General features: G+C 40.8%; 2 protein-coding genes across 2 annotated transcripts; both read left to right on the forward strand.

The window, feature by feature from the left end:
- Window positions 1-381: 381 nt before the first annotated feature.
- Window positions 382-5,427, forward strand: LOC112031054 (glycerol-3-phosphate acyltransferase 9). The gene is made up of 13 exons (XM_024063733.2): window positions 382-548; window positions 668-770; window positions 876-933; window positions 1,033-1,151; window positions 1,200-1,299; window positions 2,007-2,102; window positions 2,218-2,314; window positions 3,246-3,333; window positions 3,413-3,509; window positions 3,905-3,993; window positions 4,331-4,450; window positions 4,584-4,682; window positions 5,188-5,427. Exons 1-13 carry the CDS (start codon window positions 419-421, stop codon window positions 5,234-5,236), a joined length of 1,245 nt encoding a protein of 414 aa, XP_023919501.1. The 5' UTR covers window positions 382-418; the 3' UTR covers window positions 5,237-5,427.
- Window positions 5,428-12,622: 7,195 nt separating this feature from the next.
- LOC112031048 (uncharacterized) lies at window positions 12,623-13,402 on the forward strand. Its single transcript, XM_024063726.1, has one exon. It carries the CDS (start codon window positions 12,623-12,625, stop codon window positions 13,400-13,402), a length of 780 nt encoding a protein of 259 aa, XP_023919494.1.
- The last annotated feature ends 7,646 nt before the right edge of the window (window positions 13,403-21,048 follow it).

The raw sequence follows: 21,048 nt of genomic DNA on the forward strand, positions 1-21,048 counted from the left end.
AACTAAATATTGGAATAGATTATAAAAAAAAATTAAAAATAAACAATGAAACTCCTTTTAAAATTGTTTTTAAACATCAGATAATTTTGTTTTATTCCTAATAGTATTCCCATATTATTATTATAACACTTTAATAATATACCAAGTTTCAATTAAAATAAATTATTTATCTTCTACTATAGTATTATGGAATAGAAATAGAATATACTCACGCCACACCACTTTCGAAAGTTTCAAAAATATCCAATTACTTACTAAAAAAATTTAAAGAAACGTAGTATATTGACAAGGACTTAAAAAAAAAATTAATTATTTCTAAAAATAATCAAAACATTTTTTTTTTTCTAACTTTTCATCATTATCCAAACCACAAGTGTAATTATCTTTATAAAAAAAAGGGATTTTGTTTAATACACGGATGTTTAGTTTAATAGAGAAAAGAGAATTAGAGAGAGACGGGCACAGCACAGCTCAGACTCTCTCTCTCTCTCTTACTCACTCCGGTGATTGCCTAATAAGTGGCGATCCCCACTCCCACTCCCACACAGGTGAGCCAGAGCCGGAGCCAAACCACCCTATTCTTCTTCTTTAATTAATTATTATATTTTATAATCTAATCTTTGCAGCTTCGCGTCTTAATTATTACTCCTTATTAATTATTAATTAGATCAAATGAATAGCAGCAGTGAGATTCAGAATCAAAACCTGACCTCCCAATTGGATTTGGATTTGGATTTCGAATTCGATCAGCCTTCTGGCAAGCTCCGCCTGTAATCCATCTTTTCTCTCTCTCTTTCTCTCTCTTTCTCTGTGCCTTTGTTTGGTTGCCGAGAAAATACTGGGAATTTTTTTTTTTTTTTGGAATTAATTTGCAGGCGTGATTTGCTCGACATTTCTCCTACTCTAACCGAGGCTTCTGGTGCCATTATTGATGTAAGCAAGCCTTTTGTTTTCATTGAAATTTAAGAAATTTTTTTGTTGTTGTTCATTGTAATTAAGGAATTTGTTGTTGTTGTTATAATGAATGAGCAGGACTCATTCACGCGATGCTTCAAGTCGAATCCTCCGGAAAAGTGGAATTGGAATGTGTATTTGTTTCCTCTATGGTGTCTTGGGGTTGTAATTCGATATTTCTTTCTATTCCCTGCAAGGTTAGACCTTTTACTATGGAGCTTCTTCTCTCAATTGAATGTTTGCAGGGTTCTAATATTGACAATTGGATGGATGATATTCCTTTCATCTTATATTCCCGTGCACTTTCTGCTGAAAGGGCATGACAAGTTGAGGAAAAAGTTCGAGGTGTGGAATGTGACATTTTAAAAATTTACTTCTAATTATTGCTCTACATTTTGTGATATGTCCCGTACTTTTTTGGATACATCCTTTTTGATAAATCACTTCTTCTTATCTTTATTTTTTTATCTAAATTTTTTAATATCATTATTATTATTATTATTATTATAAATCTATTTGAAATGGAAACTTGGAACAGTCTGGTGTTGTGAAATTTGAATACTTATATAAGCGAGCACGTTGGTGTTTAGGTATTAGATTAATATAAAGTTCTCTCTTGTATGTTGTATTCATCTACTGTTTTTTCCTAAGAAGTAATGTACCAATTCCAGGTTTTAATTTTCTTTGACATACTCTACGTATTAGTCATAATAGTCTTATGCAGTAGAACCTGTTTTTAGTCTTTACTAAAACATAATGCGTTGTTATAATTAAAGGTCATTTTGGAATAGATAACGCACCCACAGTAGCCTAATAATAGGACAAATGATATTAAAATGTAGGAGAATATGATAGAATCTGTGATCATGTGAAATCTTTGGAAGGGACCTACGATATTCTCATTAGTAAAGAATCCATTCATTGTAAATTAGTGTCTTAATGCCCCTCTTGTTTTTGTTTTTGTTGTTGTTTTTGTTTTCTGTCTCTAATAACTTATTGAAGTGCTGGTCTTGTGTTAAATATTACATATTCCATGTTTACTTTATTGTTAGAGGTATTTGGTGGAGTTAATTTGCAGCTTCTTTGTTGCATCATGGACTGGGGTTGTAAAATACCATGGGCCACGGCCTAGCAGACGGCCTAAGCAGGTATACCTGATTATAATTTTTATTTTTTTGGATGTCACCTGATATTTCCTAAACAGCTTATGTACATAATTCAGGCTATTGAGTGGTATTTTGCTTCCATCTATGGGTTGAACAGGTTTTTGTGGCCAATCATACCTCCATGATTGATTTCATTATCTTAGAACAGATGACTGCATTTGCTGTTATTATGCAGAAGCATCCTGGATGGGTTGGTAAGTGTTTACTGCCAAATTTTGCATTTAAATTACGTTCTTATTGTAAATAAGGTATCAACAGTCTTGCCATTTAGCACTTCTTTCTCCCATAATAATTTGTTGGAGGGTGATATCGTGAATTCTAGATCCACTGTGTAACTTGCCAATCCTAAAAAAAAGGGTATCAGTCTTAGTAATGATTTATGGTTACTGTCCTGTGTTTTGAGTCCCCTTGGAAGTTGAAATAGTGTTTATTCATAACTGGTGTACAAGTGTGGCAAGCCCATTTGGCTCTCTTTTAATGTACTTTTATTTCTTATAAAAAAAGAAATTATATTTATAAATCATAAGAGGACTTTGCACATATCATTTTACTGGACCTGGTGGTGATACAAAGATCAACAGCATGCAGTCGAAGTGTCCATGTATTGCAATAATGCCTGAATTGTTGAAACTTGCAATTTGATGGTTGTCAATATTTTAGGCATTGATTTTAGATTTTGTTTTATTCTTTGGTTTGCGAATATGTAGTTTTTGTGTCATTAGGTTACTCTTTTTTACAGATTTTTTTGCTCTCCCAACTTGTCCAATGTGTTATTGACTTAAATGATTTTATTTTAATATATAGATGAGCAAGAAAAACTTTTGCACTGTAATTTTAAAATGCCTTTGCAATTATGAATAAAGGCACATTCTTGAGTGATAGTCTTTGTGTGTTCTGAAATCTATTTTTGGAAGTGGAAATAATTCTCTAAATTTATATATTTATAAATGAAAAAAAAATTGGCTTTAATGATGTTTAGTAAGTATAGTTTGTTTTATATTTTTTTATATTTAGTGAACAATTTGCACTGGGACGATTTATTCTAGGGTATATATTAAATGAAAGCCAGGATTACTCTTAAAAGAAGGTATATGAAGGATTTTATTTAGTCTACTTTCTCTGTAGGACTCTTGCAAAGCACCATATTAGAAAGCGTCGGATGTATCTGGTTCAATCGTACAGAGGTCAAGGATCGTGAAATTTTAACAAAGAAGTAAGTGATATTAAAAATGTAGAGAATAATCATATCAGAACATCATATATTTCATGATAACATGAACTTGTATATTCAGGTTGAGGGATCATGTTCAAGGGGCTGAAAATAACCCTCTTCTCATATTTCCAGAGGGAACTTGTGTAAATAACAACTACACTGTTATGTTCAAGAAGGTAAATTTTATATGATTTTATGTTGTAGAAAAAAAAAGATGAAGTTCTGCTTTTCTAATTGGTGAGAATACAAACTTGTATTTCTTCTGATAATTACTTCTCAACATTTTCTTTTTCTTTTTCAGCCAATAGCCTTTTAGCTTAGTGACATTGGCTGTACTAGGGTTCAAATCCCCCATCTCCCATTTTTAACAATTGAATTATAAATTTTTTTTTTTTTTTTTAAAAAAAAAAAAAAAAAAAAAAAAAATAAAAAAAAAAACAACAACAACAACAACAAAAAAATTCTTTTGCTTTATTTTCCTCTATCTAATGGGAAAACAATTTTCTTCTTTTTCTTTGAATTCTTAATACCTCAGTTTTCTTTAACTATCATCTTTTTGAATGATGTGTAGGGTGGTGCATTTGAACTTGACTGCACTGTTTGCCCAATTGCAATCAAGTACAACAAAATTTTCGTTGATGCTTTTTGGAACAGCCGGAAGTAAGAGCTGCTTATAGCTCACTAAATTTATGGGTGTATTTATTGATAATTTGATATGCATGCACTGAAAGCATCCCATGCATTTTAGATAGGGTGGCAAAGAACATTAGATGTCTTTATCTTGGGGCAAGGCTTTGCCAAAGATCAAACCATCTAATATTCATGTTTTTGTTTTTGTTTTGTGTTAGAACTACCATATGGGAGATAAATTCCTTGTTTCAGCTAGGATCTAGGTGGATTGCATTGGGGTTCACCTTTGTCTTTTGTCTTAGATTTTTGTGTTTGTTGGCATGCTGTGGATGATACTGTAATCTGGCATTATGTGCTCTGTTTGCAGGCAATCCTTCACAAAGCATCTGCTGCGGCTCATGACGTCCTGGGCTGTTGTGTGTGATGTTTGGTACTTGGAGCCGCAAAATATTAAACCTGGAGAGACAGCCATAGAGTTTGCAGAGAGGTATGTTGCATTAAGTAAATGGCACGGAACACATTTTTTCTTTTCGTGAATATAATGGGTATGTATTTCCTTGGCATTAGAACCATCTCATATTTCAGAATAGCTTTTGTTAAATGTATGGTTTCTTATGCAGGGTTCGGGACATAATATCTGTTCGAGCAGGTCTCAAAAAGGTTCCTTGGGATGGATTACTAAAGTACTCTCGCCCTAGTCCAAAACATAGAGAACTGAAGTAAGTCCAACCTCTTTCTCCTGCATAAATATATAGAATTAGAAAGATCAAATAAATCTACCTCATGATTATTTGGCTATTGTTGACCAAAGCTGATGAACTCATCATAGTCTTTCCTTGGCAAGCATACTTGTCTGGTTACCTTAACCTTACTGTTTGATCATCCCCTCAAACTATTGCTATAAGATAGTATCTCATATTATGCATTAGTCTCATATTATGCATTTGAATGTTGGGTGATAACTGGTTATATTTTTGATACAGAACTGCATCACAACTATCTTTTTAGGAGTTTGATTGACAGCTTGTGTTGTTCATGTTGTACTTTCTGTATCTGATTGTGTTAATAGCATACAACAACAACAACGAAAGGATCCTTGCTTAATTTAGATTTGGCACATATTGCATTGCTGAACCATATTCTGATCTTAAGAAAATAATGGATAATTTTTTATTGGACCAGAAGAAAATTACATTTCTAAGCTTGTTTTTGTCACATTTGTAGGCAACAAAGCTTTTCTGAGTCAATGCTGCGACGCTTGGAAGAGAAGTGATATATGTATATATTTTGTTTAATTCTATACTTGTACCTTTTTTGAGATATATAGTCACTATTCTTCAGTTGTTTTTGATAAGCTAGTGGATACCCAGATGTGAAAAATTTTAGAGTTTAGACTGATGATTGTGCAAAATAATATCTAGTTTTACATAATAATATTGCAATGGAATTTGTACTTTTCTTCCATCCAAGTCAACTTTGAATATATATGATCAAATGGTGAAATTGGAACAAGGGGAACATAGAAGGTTCTTCTGAAGAACCCAAGGTGTTGAGGGGTGGACCTATGGATCTAGCAAAGTTGGTGATGAAACTTGCTCCAATGGAAATCTGCACCTTTATCGGAGAGTTCATTTTTATTTTTTAATAGCCAGCAAGAACATAAGAGTTCAATTACTAATGGCGAACAATGAAGGTAAGAGGTGCTCGGATTAGTCTATATCAAACTAGAGGATAATAGTGTTTATTTATTTTGTATATAAAGTATAAACTGCTTGCAAGATGGTTGGTGAAAATTTTGATTCCAAGTCCAGGGTGCTAAAAAGCATGATTTGGAAACTGAGTTTGGTAGATGTGTGTGAACTGAAGCCTCTTTTACATTGCCGCTCTGATAATTCTAGATTAATTCAGTGGAGCCATTTGCTTCTTCAAATAATCAATATGGGAGCAAATTAATGCATGTAATTCATGTATAATTGTTTAGTAAAATCAATCCTATGACAAGGTTACTGCTTTCTGGTTTGCAGTATTAAGATTTCGTTTTCCTTTATATGAATTTCTAAGCTTTGTTTACTTTCAAAATACCTAAGACTCCACCCCTAAATGTCCCTTTTTTTCCCCTAATATGTATTATGTAAATACAAAAGTTTGTTTTTCGTCTCGAAAGCATTGAAAAATTTGTTTTTCATAGTGTTGAAAATATTTCTCTTTCTGTCTTTTTCTAAAATTTAAGGACGAAAAACAAATATTTAGTTAAGTTTTGGAACCATACAAGTCAAAGGCGGAATGAAATCATATAAGTCAAAGTTCCTTAAATACCTTTATATATATATATATATTTATATATTTATTTATTTACAAGTCTAATTAACCTCTTCATATCTTCTCAAAAAGTAATTAACCTCTTCACATAGTTTATTTTCTAATGAATATCATTGTCTGGCCCAAAACTTGTGTTGAGGCTCGTTTTCAACAAAATCCAGCAGGACAAAGGGCCTAGAATCACGGGTAGACCAAAAGAAACAGCAGACAAAAAATCATACGAATGGTTCACAGGTCCATGAGATGGGTCCAGAAGAAGCGAACGGGCTTGAATAAGCCCGGGAAAATAAAAGAAACAAACCCATGGAAAATATGAAGAAAAGAAAGAATGGGGCCACAGCAGGCCCACTGCAATAAAAACAAAGAGAGTAACAGACTAATGGGGAACTCATAAGCCCAAAGGATGAAGTATATAGAGTAATTGGGCCGAGAAAGCCCAAAATGAGTTAGCAAAAGTCCATGGGTGAAACAGAACTAAAATGGGCCAGGGATGCCCACAAGAAAAAAAGGACATTGGAGCCCGCAAGAAATGAAAGAAGGAGCCTAGTAAGTATATTGAGTTACTGAGAAGGAAAGCACACGGCAGGCCCAAAGGGGCTTGGCAGGATTGAGATGAGCAGCAGGAATAACAATCTGGCAAGGTAGGGAACGCCAAGCTACAAAGCAAAACACCCAAACTAAAGGGAGGCCCAAATGATCCTACAGAGCTCAACCTTCCAAAGAAATGGACAAATCATGAACGTTGGCCTGCCAGAGATACAATCCACACCAGAAAAGGCCAAAAAGCGTACGGCAGGATATGCGCACCCATTCTCAGACCTCAGCAAACGAATGAAACATCAAGAAGGTAATGCATGCATACGACCCAGGCATCACCAGTCTAGACCCAGCCACTATGGGAAAAGGTGACGTCATGGGTGAGGGCATGGTCTGGCGGTGGGGAGAGGAGTGGAAACCAATTTTTTGTGTTTCTTGCCCAGACTCTTTCGGTGGGCACAGTCCTGCTGGGATGACATGCCACCCAAAAGAGGTAAGGGTGGGTAAGAACCACTGGGTGCATGCCATGAGAGACCGAGAGAGAGAGGGGACACACTGGACGAAGTAGAGAAGGAACCTTCGTTGTCCGAAAGCCACAGGTCAATGGTGATGGTCAGAACCATTGACTCTGTAAGTGGTCAGCAAAAGGCTACCACATCAGACTAGGGCCATGAAGATGCTAGAACAGTAAAATCGGCCACGGCAGACCCTATATAAGGGACCCGTGGCTGTGTGCAAAAGGGAGGTAATCAAACAGAGAGAAAAAAATTAGAAGAAAAGAAAATAGAGAGAAAAGAATTTGAAGAAAAGAAAACAGAGATAAAAGAAATTCTAAGAAAGAAAACAGAATGTTTATGGCAGGCATGCACCTAAATGGGTTAACCCCCTCTCTCCCTCAATAGCCTTGTCCTCTATTGGAGGGAAATACGACTTATACTCGAGCACATACCATTTGGGCCTGGTCTCTCAAAGCAATTAATTTCATCTTTGAAGTTACTTGCGTTGAGGGAGCGGTTTTCCCTTCCCTGGTTAGAGTCCCGCGGCTATACTTAGTGTGGCAGACTCATTCTTTTTTACTCTACTAATCCCGCTCTAATCCTTTGTTTAAGTGTTATTCTTTAAAAACCAAGCCTTTTAAGTTATTATTACGGAAGAAATAATGACTGTATTGTCTTTACGTTTTCTATATTATGTTTGCCTGCCATAACTTTTTGACAATGACTTTGCATGCTATGAGCTTTTAAATAGACTTTGGCAGACGTAGTGTAGATTGCGCACAAGCCGGGCCAAGGTGTGCTCCAATTGGGCCAGTCCCGACTCTTCACCCAGAAACAACTCGGGCCCAGTGCGGCAGGAATTTGCCCAATACCCCAATCTAGGCCCACCTCTTTACAATTGGCGACTCCACTAGGGAGTTGGGAAAGAAGTTAGGGACAAAATACAAGATCCCTCGCAAATAATGCCACCAAAGTCTAGAACGACGCGAAACATGAGCGTCGTGCCATCACAAGCAGAGTCCAGGCCAACTACGCCTAGCCAACAGCAGACTAACCAAACGGAAGGCGCTAATGGAATGAGGGCTGGTCCCTAACCACCACCAAGGGATCCTGCAGACAACACCAATACTTTTATTGAAATGTTACAATTACTACAACACTTTCAGCCATAAATGATGAAAGAAATCCGTCAGCTGAAGGCAGACAAGACAAAAGAGAAGGGAAGCCAGCATGTCCCAGATCATGCGACAGACAAGGAGGAAACACTGGTCCTTCAGAATACAGAGCAACGCTTCATCACTATGGTAGAAGTAGCAACCCTCCTCGAGCAGGAGAAGGCTAGAGCACCTAAAGAAAGGTTTTATGCACGTAGACCCCCTTATCCATTAAAGGTGCTCAGCAAGCCATACCCTGAAAGGTACAAGTCACAGGCTTTTGCCCAGTACGATGGCAGGAGAGGAAGTGTTGTTGAGCACGTAAGCAAGTTCATAGATACCCTTGGCCCCTACGCGGCAGACGAGGACTTGTGTCTGCGGGAATTTTCTAAATCACTATGCGACCGAGCGTATACCTAGTACATTGGCCTAAAACCAGGGTCCATCCCGACTTGGGACGACATGGTGGATGTGTTTTGTACTAAGTACTTTCATGGAGAGGAAACGATAACGCTTGCAACCTTGCAAGCAACCAAGCAAAGGAGCGGCGAAGATTTGATGGAATACATAAAAAGATTCAGGGACATAGCGCTTGACTGCTATAACCATTGTGAAGAAAGGACCTTGGTAGAAATGTGTATGACTAACATGATACGGGAATACAGAGCAGTCTTGGAAAATCTAGACATCTCCCAGTTCGCACAATTGTTATAAAAGGCCAGGAGGACGGCCTAGTCAGTGAAGCCAAGCACTGACAAAAGAAATGCTCCATAGGCGATGGCGGTGACTACTGGCGAGCGAAGAAGGAAGACAGAGGGGAAGGAATATGATACTCCCCCACCCATACCGTGCACTCCAAAGGAACTGGACGTGCTGCTGGATAAATGGATAGCAGATGGGGTCTTTAAACCCAATCAGGTCTTGAAAGAGCCTACGGAGGAAGAACGAAGGGACCCACGCTTTTGCTGCTTACACAACTATGTACAACATCCTACCGCAGAATGTTGGGCGCTTTGCAGACTGATACACTGCATGATCAAAGAAGGGACCCTGGAGTTGTCCCAGTCAGAAGTCCAAAGAAACCCACTCCTAAACCATAAAGGGAAAGGTGTGGCAGTGGTCGTAATCTATGCAAACCCAGGAGGGGATGAAGAGGAGAACCTAGCTCTGCCTGCCACGGCTATCACCACTTTACAGCAAAGTACCAAGTTCAAGAATTTGTTTGACCAACTGGGGTTCATTATGGGAGAACGAAAGGTAGCCACAAAGGCATTGGTAAGTATCACCTCCGGAGCAGGGGTAGAGTGTTTAACCGCAGAAAGTACAGGGGATAGGGCTCTTTTACAAGAATCAAGTGAAATCACCTTCAGCAATGAGGACATGGAAGTGGGATATCTGGATCACAGGAGGCCACTTTACTTAGCAGCATCTATAAATCAAATCCCCGTAAAGAGAGCCTTGGTGGACACAGGCGCCTCTGTGAATCTCATCCCGTTAAGCACTTTGCAAGCAACGGGAATTTCGAAAAGAAAAATCCAGGGATGCCCAATGGAGGCTTTGGCGAAAGGGGAGAGTATACCGCAGGATACATTCAGCTATGGTTAAAAGTAGGCCCTATAGCTTCCCTAGCTCGATTCCATGTAATAAAGACAGAAGTCTCATACCATGTGCTACTAGGGAGACCCTGGCTGCACAAGCACCGGTTAGTCCCATCCACCTATCACCAGTGTGTAAAAGGAAGGTTAAATGGTAAGATGATACGCATAACGGCGAACCAGTCACCGTTTGAGCGAGCAGAAGCCCATCTCGTGGAGACTATGTTCTATGACCAATGGGCACCATCCGGAGAAAGTTCATTAGCAAGGCCACTTGGTACTTTTGTACCTAGGTGGGAAGACATTCAGAGCGATCCAGAGCCCAATCTGAGGGAGTTGTTAGCTCGAAAGAAGAAAAGAAAGACAGCACCCGCCTCAGGAACAGAAGACGCACCGCAATGCGTTAAAATCTGAGGTCTTGATGGCAGAATTATTTACAAGTTATGAAGGTGCGCGGGACCCACGAGTGAGACACAAGCGGGCCCCAGGCAAGAGTGGCAGCACAAGAGTCTAGTGTGTTGCGCAAGTCAAGATAGTTTAGAAGAGAAAAATAGTGAAGAAAGTCATGAAGAAACTATGGCAGAAAAGGACGCTCAGGTTATGGCAGAAGAAGAATTGGAAGAGGTCAACCTGGGGTCTGACTCACAGGAACCAAGACCTATTTCAGTTAGTTCAAGTTTGACGGAAAGGGAAAAGTCAGAGTTGGTACAATTGTTAAAAGAATTTAAGGATGTTTTCGCATGGGACTACAGTGAAATGCCAGGACTTGATCCAGGGCTAGTAGTGCACACACTGAATGTTGATCTAGGAGCTAAGCCAGTAACCTAACCTGCCAGGGTATTCCACATGGAAATAGAAGGGCAAATAGTTAAGGAGGTACAGAAATTGTTAGTCGTAGGATTTATTAAACCCATCCAACACCCGCGCTGGCTATCCAATATAGTGCCAGTAAAGAAGAAGAACGGGCAGATAAGGTGCTGTGTGGACTTCAGAAATCTCAACAGGGCCTGCCCAAAGGATGAATTCCCATTGCCAAACATGGACTTGTTGATAGACTCTGCAGCAGGAAGTGCTATGTTCTCATTTATGGATGGATTCAGCGGGTATAACCAAATCAGGATGGCACCAAGGGATGCGGAGAAAACTACCTTCAGAACACCCATAGGCAATTTTTACTATACAGTAATGCCATTCGGATTGAAAAATGCGGGTGCAACTTATCAACGAACAATGACAGCCATATTTCATGACATGATGCATAAGGAATTGGAGGACTATGTGAATGACATAGTGGTGAAGTCAAATAAAAGAGAGGAAAATTGAGAGGTGTAGAGCCTTCAAGTTGAGAATGAATCCCCTCAAGTGTGCATTTGGGGTGTCCTCAGAAAAATTTTTGGGCTTCTTGGTCCATAGTAGGGGAATAAATGTGGATCCTGCCAAGGTCACGACCATAGCAACGATGAAGCCACCAGCCACAGTGAAAGAGCTGTAGCCTTCAAAAGGCTACAACAGATCATGATGAACCTCCCCACCGTGTAAGCCCCAATCCGCAAAAAGCCATTGTTACTCTACCTGGGCATTAGTTCATATGCCATAGGGGCGCTGATCGGCCAGGAAGATGGACTTGTTGATAGACTCTGCAGCAGGAAGTGCTATGTTCTCATTTATGGATGGATTCAGCGAGTATAACCAAATTAGGATGGCACCAAGGGATGCGGAGAAAACTACCTTCAGAACACCCATAGGCAATTTTTACTATACAGTAATGCCATTCGGATTGAAAAATGCAGGTGCAACTTAACAACGAACAATGACAGCCATATTTCATGACATGATGCATAAGGAATTGGAGGACTATGTGAATGACATAGTGGTGAAGTCAAATAAAAGAGAGGAAAATTGAGAGGTGTAGAGCCTTCAAGTTGAGAATGAATCCCCTCAAGTGTGCATTTGGGGTGTCCTCAGAAAAATTTTTGGGCTTCTTGGTCCATAGTAGGGGAATAAATGTGGATCCTGCCAAGGTCACGACCATAGCAACGATGAAGCCACCAGCCACAGTGAAAGAGCTGTAGCCTTCAAAAGGCTACAGCAGATCATGATGAACCTCCCCACCGTGTAAGCCCCAATCCGCAAAAAGCCATTGTTACTCTACCTGGGCATTAGTTTATATGCCATAGGGGCGCTGATCGGCCAGGAAGATGAAATTAGCGTGGAACAACCAATATACTACATCAGCCGCACTTTAAAAGATGTGGAAACTCGCTATCCAAGAGCAGAAAGGGCGTGCCTGGCTATTGTGTATACCTCCCAAAGGTTGCGCCATTACTTCTTAGCTTATGAGGTATGGCTGATGACCAAGTCCCACGCTATCAAAACTTTGTTGCAACAACCAATCCTCTCTGGAAGACTATCCCAATGGTTGTTACAGTTATCACAGTACGACTTGAGAATGGGGACACCTAGGGTAGTGAAAAGTCAAGCGATAGCAGATTTGTTGGCGCAGTTTCCGGGAGAAGAAGAATTCTTGCTGGATAATGAAGTCCCATGAGAAGTAGCCATGGCAAAAGAAAGGAGAGAACAATGGATAATGAAATTTGATAGGTCTTCTACTACCCAGTCCGGAGGGGTAGGAGTAGTCTTGTATCATGAGGAAGACAAGGCAGTGGCACTGTCATTTAAACTAGAATTCTCCTGTTCAAACAATACAGCCGAATATGAGGCCTATTTAACTGGGCTAGCTACAGCTCTCGAAATCGGAGTCAAACATTTGAGGGTACTAGGTGATTCGAACCTAGTAGTCTGCCAGGCCAAAGGAAGTTTCTCCCTAAAGGAACCCAACTTAGCTCCGTATAGAGCAATGGCCCAGAAGATGGAGGAAAAGTTCTCTACTTTTGAAATAGAACATGCCCCAAGGAATGAAAACCGATTCGCAAATGTGTTAGCTGCATTGGACTCGCAGATAACCTTTGAGGGAGACAGTGCCACGGTAGAAGTAAGTAAAAGAAGAGAGTCTATCATCGAAACCTTGAAGGAAAGGTTCCAGGAAAAACAAGATGAGAAAGATTGGCGGTTCCCCATAAGAGAAGCTTTGATGAAGGACGAAGATGCCGCAGAATTAAAAGTGCTAAAAGACTATGCTTTAGTAAGAGGAGAATTGTACCGCAGGATGCCAGGAGGGGTCTTGTCTAGGTGTGTGGGGCAGGAAGAAGCCCAGAGAAAGTTAAAAGAAGTGCACGACAGGACCTATGGATCCTGCAAAGAAATTAGCCTCTATCGCAGACTCCAAAGAACAGGCTTTTATTGGCCAAGTATGGGCAAAGATGCAGACCAGATTTAAACCCAATGTGGGACCTGTCAGCTCGCGGCAGACAGGGGAGAAAGTTATGTTGTATTGACTAGTGAAGACTGGAGAAGCCCATTCAAACTGTACCTAACAGAAGGCATCCTGCCACAGAAGCATTCCGAGAGTTATAAACTCAAAAGATTGGCAACACGTTATTTCCTGCATGAGGAAGTCCTTTTCAAGACAGGATATGATAGGAACCCATTAAGATGTTTGGGCCCCGAGGAAGCAAAGGAAATAATAAGAGAAGTGCACTCAGGGGAATATGGGGAACACCAAGGGAAGAAGAAGCTATACAGGTGTCTGCTGCAAATGGGATATTACTGGCCTATCATGAAGAAGGATACAGCAGAATTTGTGAAAAAATGCCACAGCTGTTAAGTACAGGCTAATCTCACTCATACCCACCCACAAAGCTTGCATAGTATGGTTACTCCATGGCCCTTTCACACTTGGGGCTAGACTTGGTAGGACCAATCAACCCTCCATCTCGTGGATATATATGGATTTTGGTAGCCACTAAATACTTCACCAAATGGGCAGAGGCAATACCACTTCGCAAGGCCACAAGAGGAGCAGTGGCGAACTTTATCAAGGAGAATATAATTATAAGGTTTGGGGTGCCTCACAGAATCATCAGTGACAATGGTACGCCATTTGTCAATAGCGAAGTAAGGAAGATGTTGGAGTTTTACCAAGTTAAGCATCACCGTTCGTCACCATATTATCCCCAAGGAAATGGGCAAGCAGAGGCAACTAACAAAGTTCTCATAAAGATCATCAGTAAAATGAGTCAAAAGTATACGGGGGGATGGGTAATGCACCTACCAGATGCCCTTTGGGCTTACCAAAAATCACCAAAGTCTGCCACAGGATTTTCACCTTTTTCTCTAGTATACGGAACAGAAGTTGTAAGCCCTGCAGAAGTAATAATCCCATCACTAAGAGTCATGCAGATACAGCGGAAGGAAGAAGAGGAAGTCTTTGTGGCAGAAAGATATGAAGAGTTAGAAGGACTGGACGAAAAAAGAGAAGAAGCCCAGGAATGTGGCCGCAGATATAGGCAAAAAATTGTAGAAGCCTATGGCAGGATCACTAAAGAAAGAGTGTTTGCAGAAGGGCAACTCGTGTTAAAAGTGACGGACTATGTCAGAAGGGGTATGGCAGGACCATCCAAGTTTGCACCAAAATGGGAGGGACCCCTCGTGGTGAGAGAAGCTCACCCAAGTGGATACTACTGACTGACTCAGATGGATGGCAAGAATTTGATGGATCCCATCAATGGGAAATGGCTGAAGCGTTACTATGCTTAAAGTTAAGATCAAGTCATTACCCTCCTTCTATGCTATGTTCAATAAATTCCAAGTTTAGTTTGGTCCCTTTCCTGCTTTGTTATTTGCTTTCCTCCAAGTGACCATGTTACAAGACAAGTTTATAACATGCTTTCATGAATTATGCAATGAAAATATGCCAAGTATTATAAAAACATTCCATGACATAAACAGTAGCAAAAGGTGACTAAGTGTAGCACATTAAGTTACAAATCCCAGATTGTATCAGTCTTGCCAAAATAGTTAAATAAGTATTCTAAAAGACCATAATAAAGTGTGCTGGCCAAAGAGAGAGAGAAAAAAAAAAAAGAAAAAAAAAAAAGAAGCCTGCTAAAAAAAAAAAAAAAAAAAAGGGTGAGAAAACTTACTAGAAACTGTGAAGATAGGAGTGGCAAGATTTGCGGCTGAATCAGAGACTGGTGCTGTGGCTGAGGCAGAAATGGGGATGGCAGAAACAGGCATGGTAGGAGCAGCAGGAGGAGTGGATGACTGTAGCTCCGCAGTTACTACAGCCTCTGGTTCTTCGAAAGCCTCTGCAATTAAGAACGTGAGTACATCAAATGATGGAAAAAGGCATAAGCATATATATATATATATATATAAACAACAACAACAACAACAACAACAACAATAACAACAGCAAGGGAGGAAGGAAGAAGCACATACCCACTAACTCAACCTCACTCTCCTCCTCCTCAGACTCCTCAGAAGACAAGTTTGCAGCAGGCCTGCAAATGGCAGAATTAGGGATGGAAGAAGGGGTAACTACCAAGGAAGAACCCTCCTTCACAACTTGAGAAATGGCTGTAAAAGGATCACTGGTGGAAAGGATAAAGGGGGCGACAGAAGAGGCAACCCCAGTCTGAACAGTAGGAGGAGTGGCCCCTTCTTGAGAAGTGGGTGTCTCGGTAGGAATGGGGGTAGCCTCCCTAATCCCCTTAGTATGGGTGCCCTGTATGGGCACCAGCTTAGTAGAGAGGACAGGAGTCTCAGCAGAAATCCCTTCAGCTATGGGACGATATATGGAAAGAGGTTCAGGCTGATCTTGCAAGATAAGAGCAAGAGAAAAAAAGAAGAAAAAAAAAAGAAGAGAAGGTAAGGGTGACTAAGAAAACCACAGTTGGACAGTAACGCAGGAAAGAGAAAAGGCACAATTAAAGGCATATGACAGAAGAATGCAAAAAAATAATAAAAATATATATATATATATAATACAGCAAGTTCTGGCTCGTCAAGAAATATAGGATGAGCGGCAGATACATCCTCTCTGTGCTTAGACTGCAAGAGAGACAAGGTCAACATGCACAAGTGTTAGTTGCAGGAAAACCCATAACTAAGTATAGAAAAGACTAAAGAAAATTAGAGACAACATACTCTCCGTTCAGTGGCAGGGGCAGGAAGGGGAGATGTCTTTCTTTTGCTACCTCGTGTCCTACTAGAAGGAGGAGCATCTGTGGATGACTACGAAACGGTATGCTTGGACTTGCCGGCAGTAGAACGTGTGCTGGGAAGAGTACGGGCTTTAGAAGGAGGAGAGTCCTGTAGAACTATGTGGCCCATGGGAGGCAGATCACTCCCAGAAGACATTGCCTCACCTTTTTTTCTTGGCAGACTGGAGTTTGACAGAACCTTCCTTGCCCAATGTAGAAGGGTTCAAAACTTTCACTTTCCTATCCCAACCAGGAGGGTAGTCACCCGCAAGCCAATTCCATCCTTTAGCCCCCTTATCCCTTTTAAGAAGAGAAGATCGACCTTGTTTGTTAACATATGCTAACACGGACCTAGAGGGAAGTGCTAGTTGAGGGTTGGCAGAAACAACCTTGCCGAGACCGTCAAGAGGAATCAAAGAAAAATTGCGGCTGCCCAATAGAGCCTGCTCAAAAGATGTCATTACAGCCCGCCAATATTCATGCATAGGAGGAGTGCAAATACCTTCCCTTGAAAAGCTAGGGATAGTGACTACAGTAAAGTGCTGCCTCTAGAATTCAAAAGCAGTGGGCCGCAGAAATGGCCTGGCAGAAGTGGGAAACTCCGCAAGAAAAGAGAGATCATCTGGAATATCTTGGTCCAACCCAAACTGCCTTCTTACTCGGTTGGCAGGATAATACACAAATCGAACCCCCTCACCAGCTAGATAAGGCAGCCACCCAGCATTAGTGGCCGCCAAGTAGGTGATCCCCCCTCGTCAAAATCAGCCAAGGGATGAGTAGTACCAACAGTATCCGCAAACTAACCCATAACAGAATCTCTATGAGTGTAACCTGCACCCAAATGTTTATATGCTTGCCAAGAAAATCTCACACCCTTATTAAAGAACTCAACAGCAGGGTGGTAAATAGGCTTCAAACCAGACCAACGAAAAGCCAAAGGAAACTCAGATTCAAACTTGCCACAAAAATCAGTAATAACCCTCGAACAAGAAACATACTTCTCTTTTGCAAAGCGAACATGTCTGCACTTAGTCAAGTGTTTTGTGCAACGTTCATACAACAGATGCTGCAGAATAGTGCTGTGAACGAAGGAGGTAACTATATGGCAGGACCCTGCCTGGTCCTCATCAGTTCGCAAGATATCCAACTGTACATATAAGTGCCTCAGAAACATGGGGGCTAATGGCAAACTTACCCCAGCAACAATCTTAATAGTTAAACGAAAAAACAAAGGTTTAACGGCATAATGAGGATGCGAACCAAACACAAACTTACAGAGCCAAAAAGAAATGAAAGCCGCACGGTGGGCAGCGTCGGAAAACTTGGAAGAAGAACTGACCCAATGAGATGTCTTGGCATTCTTAGCCATTCTTTTCCTCAACTCGGCCTCCACGGCCACTTCCTCCGGAGAGAGTTCCAGGGTACTCGGGTCAATGTCACCAAGAATGGGCAAAAGGAGTTGGTTCGCCACATCCTCCAATGTCATAGTGATTTCACCGCAGGAGAGAAAGAAAGTGTGGGTGGCAGTGCACCACCGGCGGACCAAATGGCGAAGATTGAAAAGGTCCCTGTAGTTTGACAAGCAACGAGACAAAACAACGGCCTGCAACACATCGGCCTGCCATAGCAGACCCATGAAATCTACATCCGACAACTCTCGGTCTACCCATTCTTTCCAACCCAGGGCTTGGCCTGACCCAAACTCAAGGTGAATAGGGACAGGGAGCGAAATACCCTGGCGAATAACAATATCAGGAATCGAAGAGGGCAACGGAGCCCAAGGAGCCTCAGTGCTACGGCAACAGAGAGCAAGCCATACCCGGAATATAATCGCCAGGTACCTTTGGGAAGTGGGTATGGACGTCATACCAAGAATCTATTAGCGAAACAACCTCACCGTCAGAAGGGCGGTGTGCCTCCTCCTCGTCGGAGGAACTTTGTTTAGAATACTCAACCTCCTCACCCTTGTTGTGAGCGGAGGGAGGATCAGAAGCAACCCCCTTTCCTTTACGGCGTGAGGAAGCTTGGCTCTTCACCGGCGACATGACGGATCGGAGTAAGTGAAGGGGAGTGTTTGAGAGGAAGAGCACGGCAGAAAAGAGAAAATTGAAAAGACGCTTGTATGGAAAAGAGAAAATGTAGTTGGGAAGAGGAAGGAGACTCCTTTAAATGCCCTCATCATTAAAATCAAAGTGAAGGGAGGTGATGGGTCAGCCGCCGGATGGGGAATGGAATTAATGAAGCAACGCTGCTCTTCGAAATAACTGCTAAACTGGGAAATTCGAAGAAGGAACTCTGTTCGTGGCAAAAAGAAGAATAATAATAATAATAATAATATACACGTCAGTTGAAGATCACTGTTTGAAAAAGCTTGCGAAAAAAAGAAGAAGAAAAAAGGACAGGAATAGTCTTTATTCGCATATAAACCGCTGGAGCGTTTCATATGCTCAGGGGGCTAATTGTTGAGGCTCATTTTCAACAAAGCTCAGCAGGACAAAGGGCCCAGAATCACGGGTAGACCAAAAGAAACAGCCAACAAAAAATCATACGAATAGTTCACGGGTCCATAAGATGGGTCCAGAAGAAGCAAATGGGCTTGAATAAGCCCGGAAAGAGAAAAGAAACAAACCTATGGAAAATATGAAGAAAAGAAAGAATGGGCCACAATAGGCCCAACGCAATAAAAAAAAAAAAACAAGGAGAGTAACGGGCTAATGGGGAATCTATGAGCCCAAAGGATGAGGTATATAGAGCAATTGGGCCAAGGAAGTCCGAAATGAGTTAGCAAAAGTCCATGGATGAAACATAACAAAAATGGGCCAGGGATGCCCACAAGAAAAAAGGGACATTGGAGCCCGTAAGAAATGAAAGAAGGAACTCAGTAAGTATACTAGGTTACGGAGAGGGAAAGCACACGGCAGGCCCAAAGGGGCCCAGCAGGATTACGATGGGCAGCAGAAATAACAATCTGGCACGGCAGGGGACGCCAAGCCACAATGCAAAACACCTAAACTAAAGGGAAGCCCAACTGATCCTACAGACCTTAACCTTCCAAAGAAAGGGACAAGTCATGAACGTTGGCCTGTCGGAGATACATTCCACACCAGAAAAAGCCAAAAAGCGCACGGCAGGATATGCGCACCCATTCTCAGACCTCGGCAAACGAATGAAACATCAATAAGGTAACGCATGCGTACGACCCAGGCGTCACCAGCCTATACCCAGCCACTATGGGAAAGGGTGACGTCATGGGTGTGAGCACGGTCTGGCGGTGGGGAGAGGAGTGGAAACCCATTTTGTGTTTCTTACCCAGACTCTTTCGATGGGTACAGTCCTGTTGGGATGACATGCCACCCAAAAGAGGTAAGGGTGGGTAAGAACCACTGGGTGCATGCCATGAGAAACCAAGAGAAAGAGGGGACACACTGGACGAAGTAAAGGAGGAACCTTCGCTATCTGAGAGCCACAGGTCAATGATGGTGGTCAGAACCATTGACTCGGTAAGTGGTCGGCAAAAAGCTACCATATTAGAATAGGGCCATAAGGAGGCTAGAACAGTAAAATCGGCCACGGCAGACCCTATATAAGGGACCCATGGCTGTGTGCAAAAAGGGAGGCAAGAAGTGATCAAAAACAGAGAGAAAAGAATTTTAAGAAAGAAAACAGGAGAGAAAAGAATTTTAAGAAAGGAAACAGAGAGAAAACAAAACGTTTATGGCAGGCATGCACCTAAATGGGTTAACCACCTCTCTCCCTCAATAGCCTTGTCCTCGGAGAGAAATACGACCTATACTCGGGCACATACCATTTGGGGCTGGTCTCTCAAAGCAATTAATTTCACCGTTGAAGTTATTTGCGTTGAGGGAGCAGTTTTCCCTTTCGTGGTTAGAGTCCCGCAGCTATACTTAGTGTGGCAGACTTGCTCTTTTTTTTACTAATCCTGCTCTAATCCTTTGTTTTAGTGTTATTCTTTAAAAGTCAGGCTTTTTAAATTATTTATCTTGTTTATTGCGAAAGAAATAGCGAATGTATTTTCTTTACGTTTTCTATATTATGTCTGCCTACCATAACCTGTTGACAATGACTCTGCCTGCTGTGAGCTCTTAAATAGACTTTGGCAGACGCGGTGAAGATTGCGCACAAGCCGGGCCAAGGTGTGTTCCAATTGGGCCGGTCTCGACTTCTCACCTAGAAACAACTCGGGCTTAGTGCGGCAGGAATTTACCCAACATCTCAATCCAGGCCCATCTCTTTACACCCACAAACATTTATACTTGTGGAGTGAGCATTGCACCAAGAGTGCGCAACAGTGGTATGTACTTTTTTTAATACATGCAAAATTTGAATGTTTGAAGGTCAGTACAGTAGTAAAGTATTAAATATATCTTGACATTTTTTTTTTTGAATGAGCACAAAATAAAATTTTAAGGCCAGACTAATTCTTATTTTCGTAATTCCAAACATGCCAACAAAACATATTAATAAGATTGAAATGATTTGTCTTAGTATGTATTGACCTTATCACACGCGCTTCGTATGTGAGGCTCTTTTTTATTTATTTTGAGTTTAATGTCATAATTTTTTAATTTGAATTTATCTATTGTTAGTGAGATTACACGGGAAGAGATTTTTAAGAAGCTAAAATTTAGGATTTTGAAAATGAGTAAATTGCTGGATTTAGTGTGTGCTAATTTTTAGGGAAAATGTATCAAACGTGTGTGAGATATATTTAAATAGAGAACGTGTGCTAATTTTTAGAAAAAAAAAGTTTATCGTGTAGTTTTTTGTTTTTGAATTTTGTTCAATTAAAATTTTAACCCTATTTTTTCTTTTTTAGGAATAAAGATTATCTAATTAGATTAAAAGTATTTTTGACATT

The sequence above is a fragment of the Quercus suber genome, unplaced genomic scaffold (genome assembly GCF_002906115.3).
Source record: "Quercus suber isolate HL8 unplaced genomic scaffold, Cork oak 2.0 scaffold_351, whole genome shotgun sequence".
NCBI classification, from domain to species: Eukaryota; Viridiplantae; Streptophyta; class Magnoliopsida; order Fagales; family Fagaceae; genus Quercus; species Quercus suber.

Bases quoted from the DNA above. Each gene is read 5' to 3' on its own strand.
- LOC112031048 (XM_024063726.1), top strand. From the start codon at position 12,623: ATGGCAAAAGAAAGGAGAGAACAATGGATAATGAAATTTGATAGGTCT.
- LOC112031054 (XM_024063733.2), top strand. From the start codon at position 419: ATGTTTAGTTTAATAGAGAAAAGAGAATTAGAGAGAGACGGGCACAGC. The intron at 3,994-4,330 runs GTAAGAGCTGCT...CTCTGTTTGCAG, and splicing joins GCTTTTTGGAACAGCCGGAA to GCAATCCTTCACAAAGCATC. The intron at 4,683-5,187 runs GTAAGTCCAACC...TCACATTTGTAG, and splicing joins CCAAAACATAGAGAACTGAA to GCAACAAAGCTTTTCTGAGT.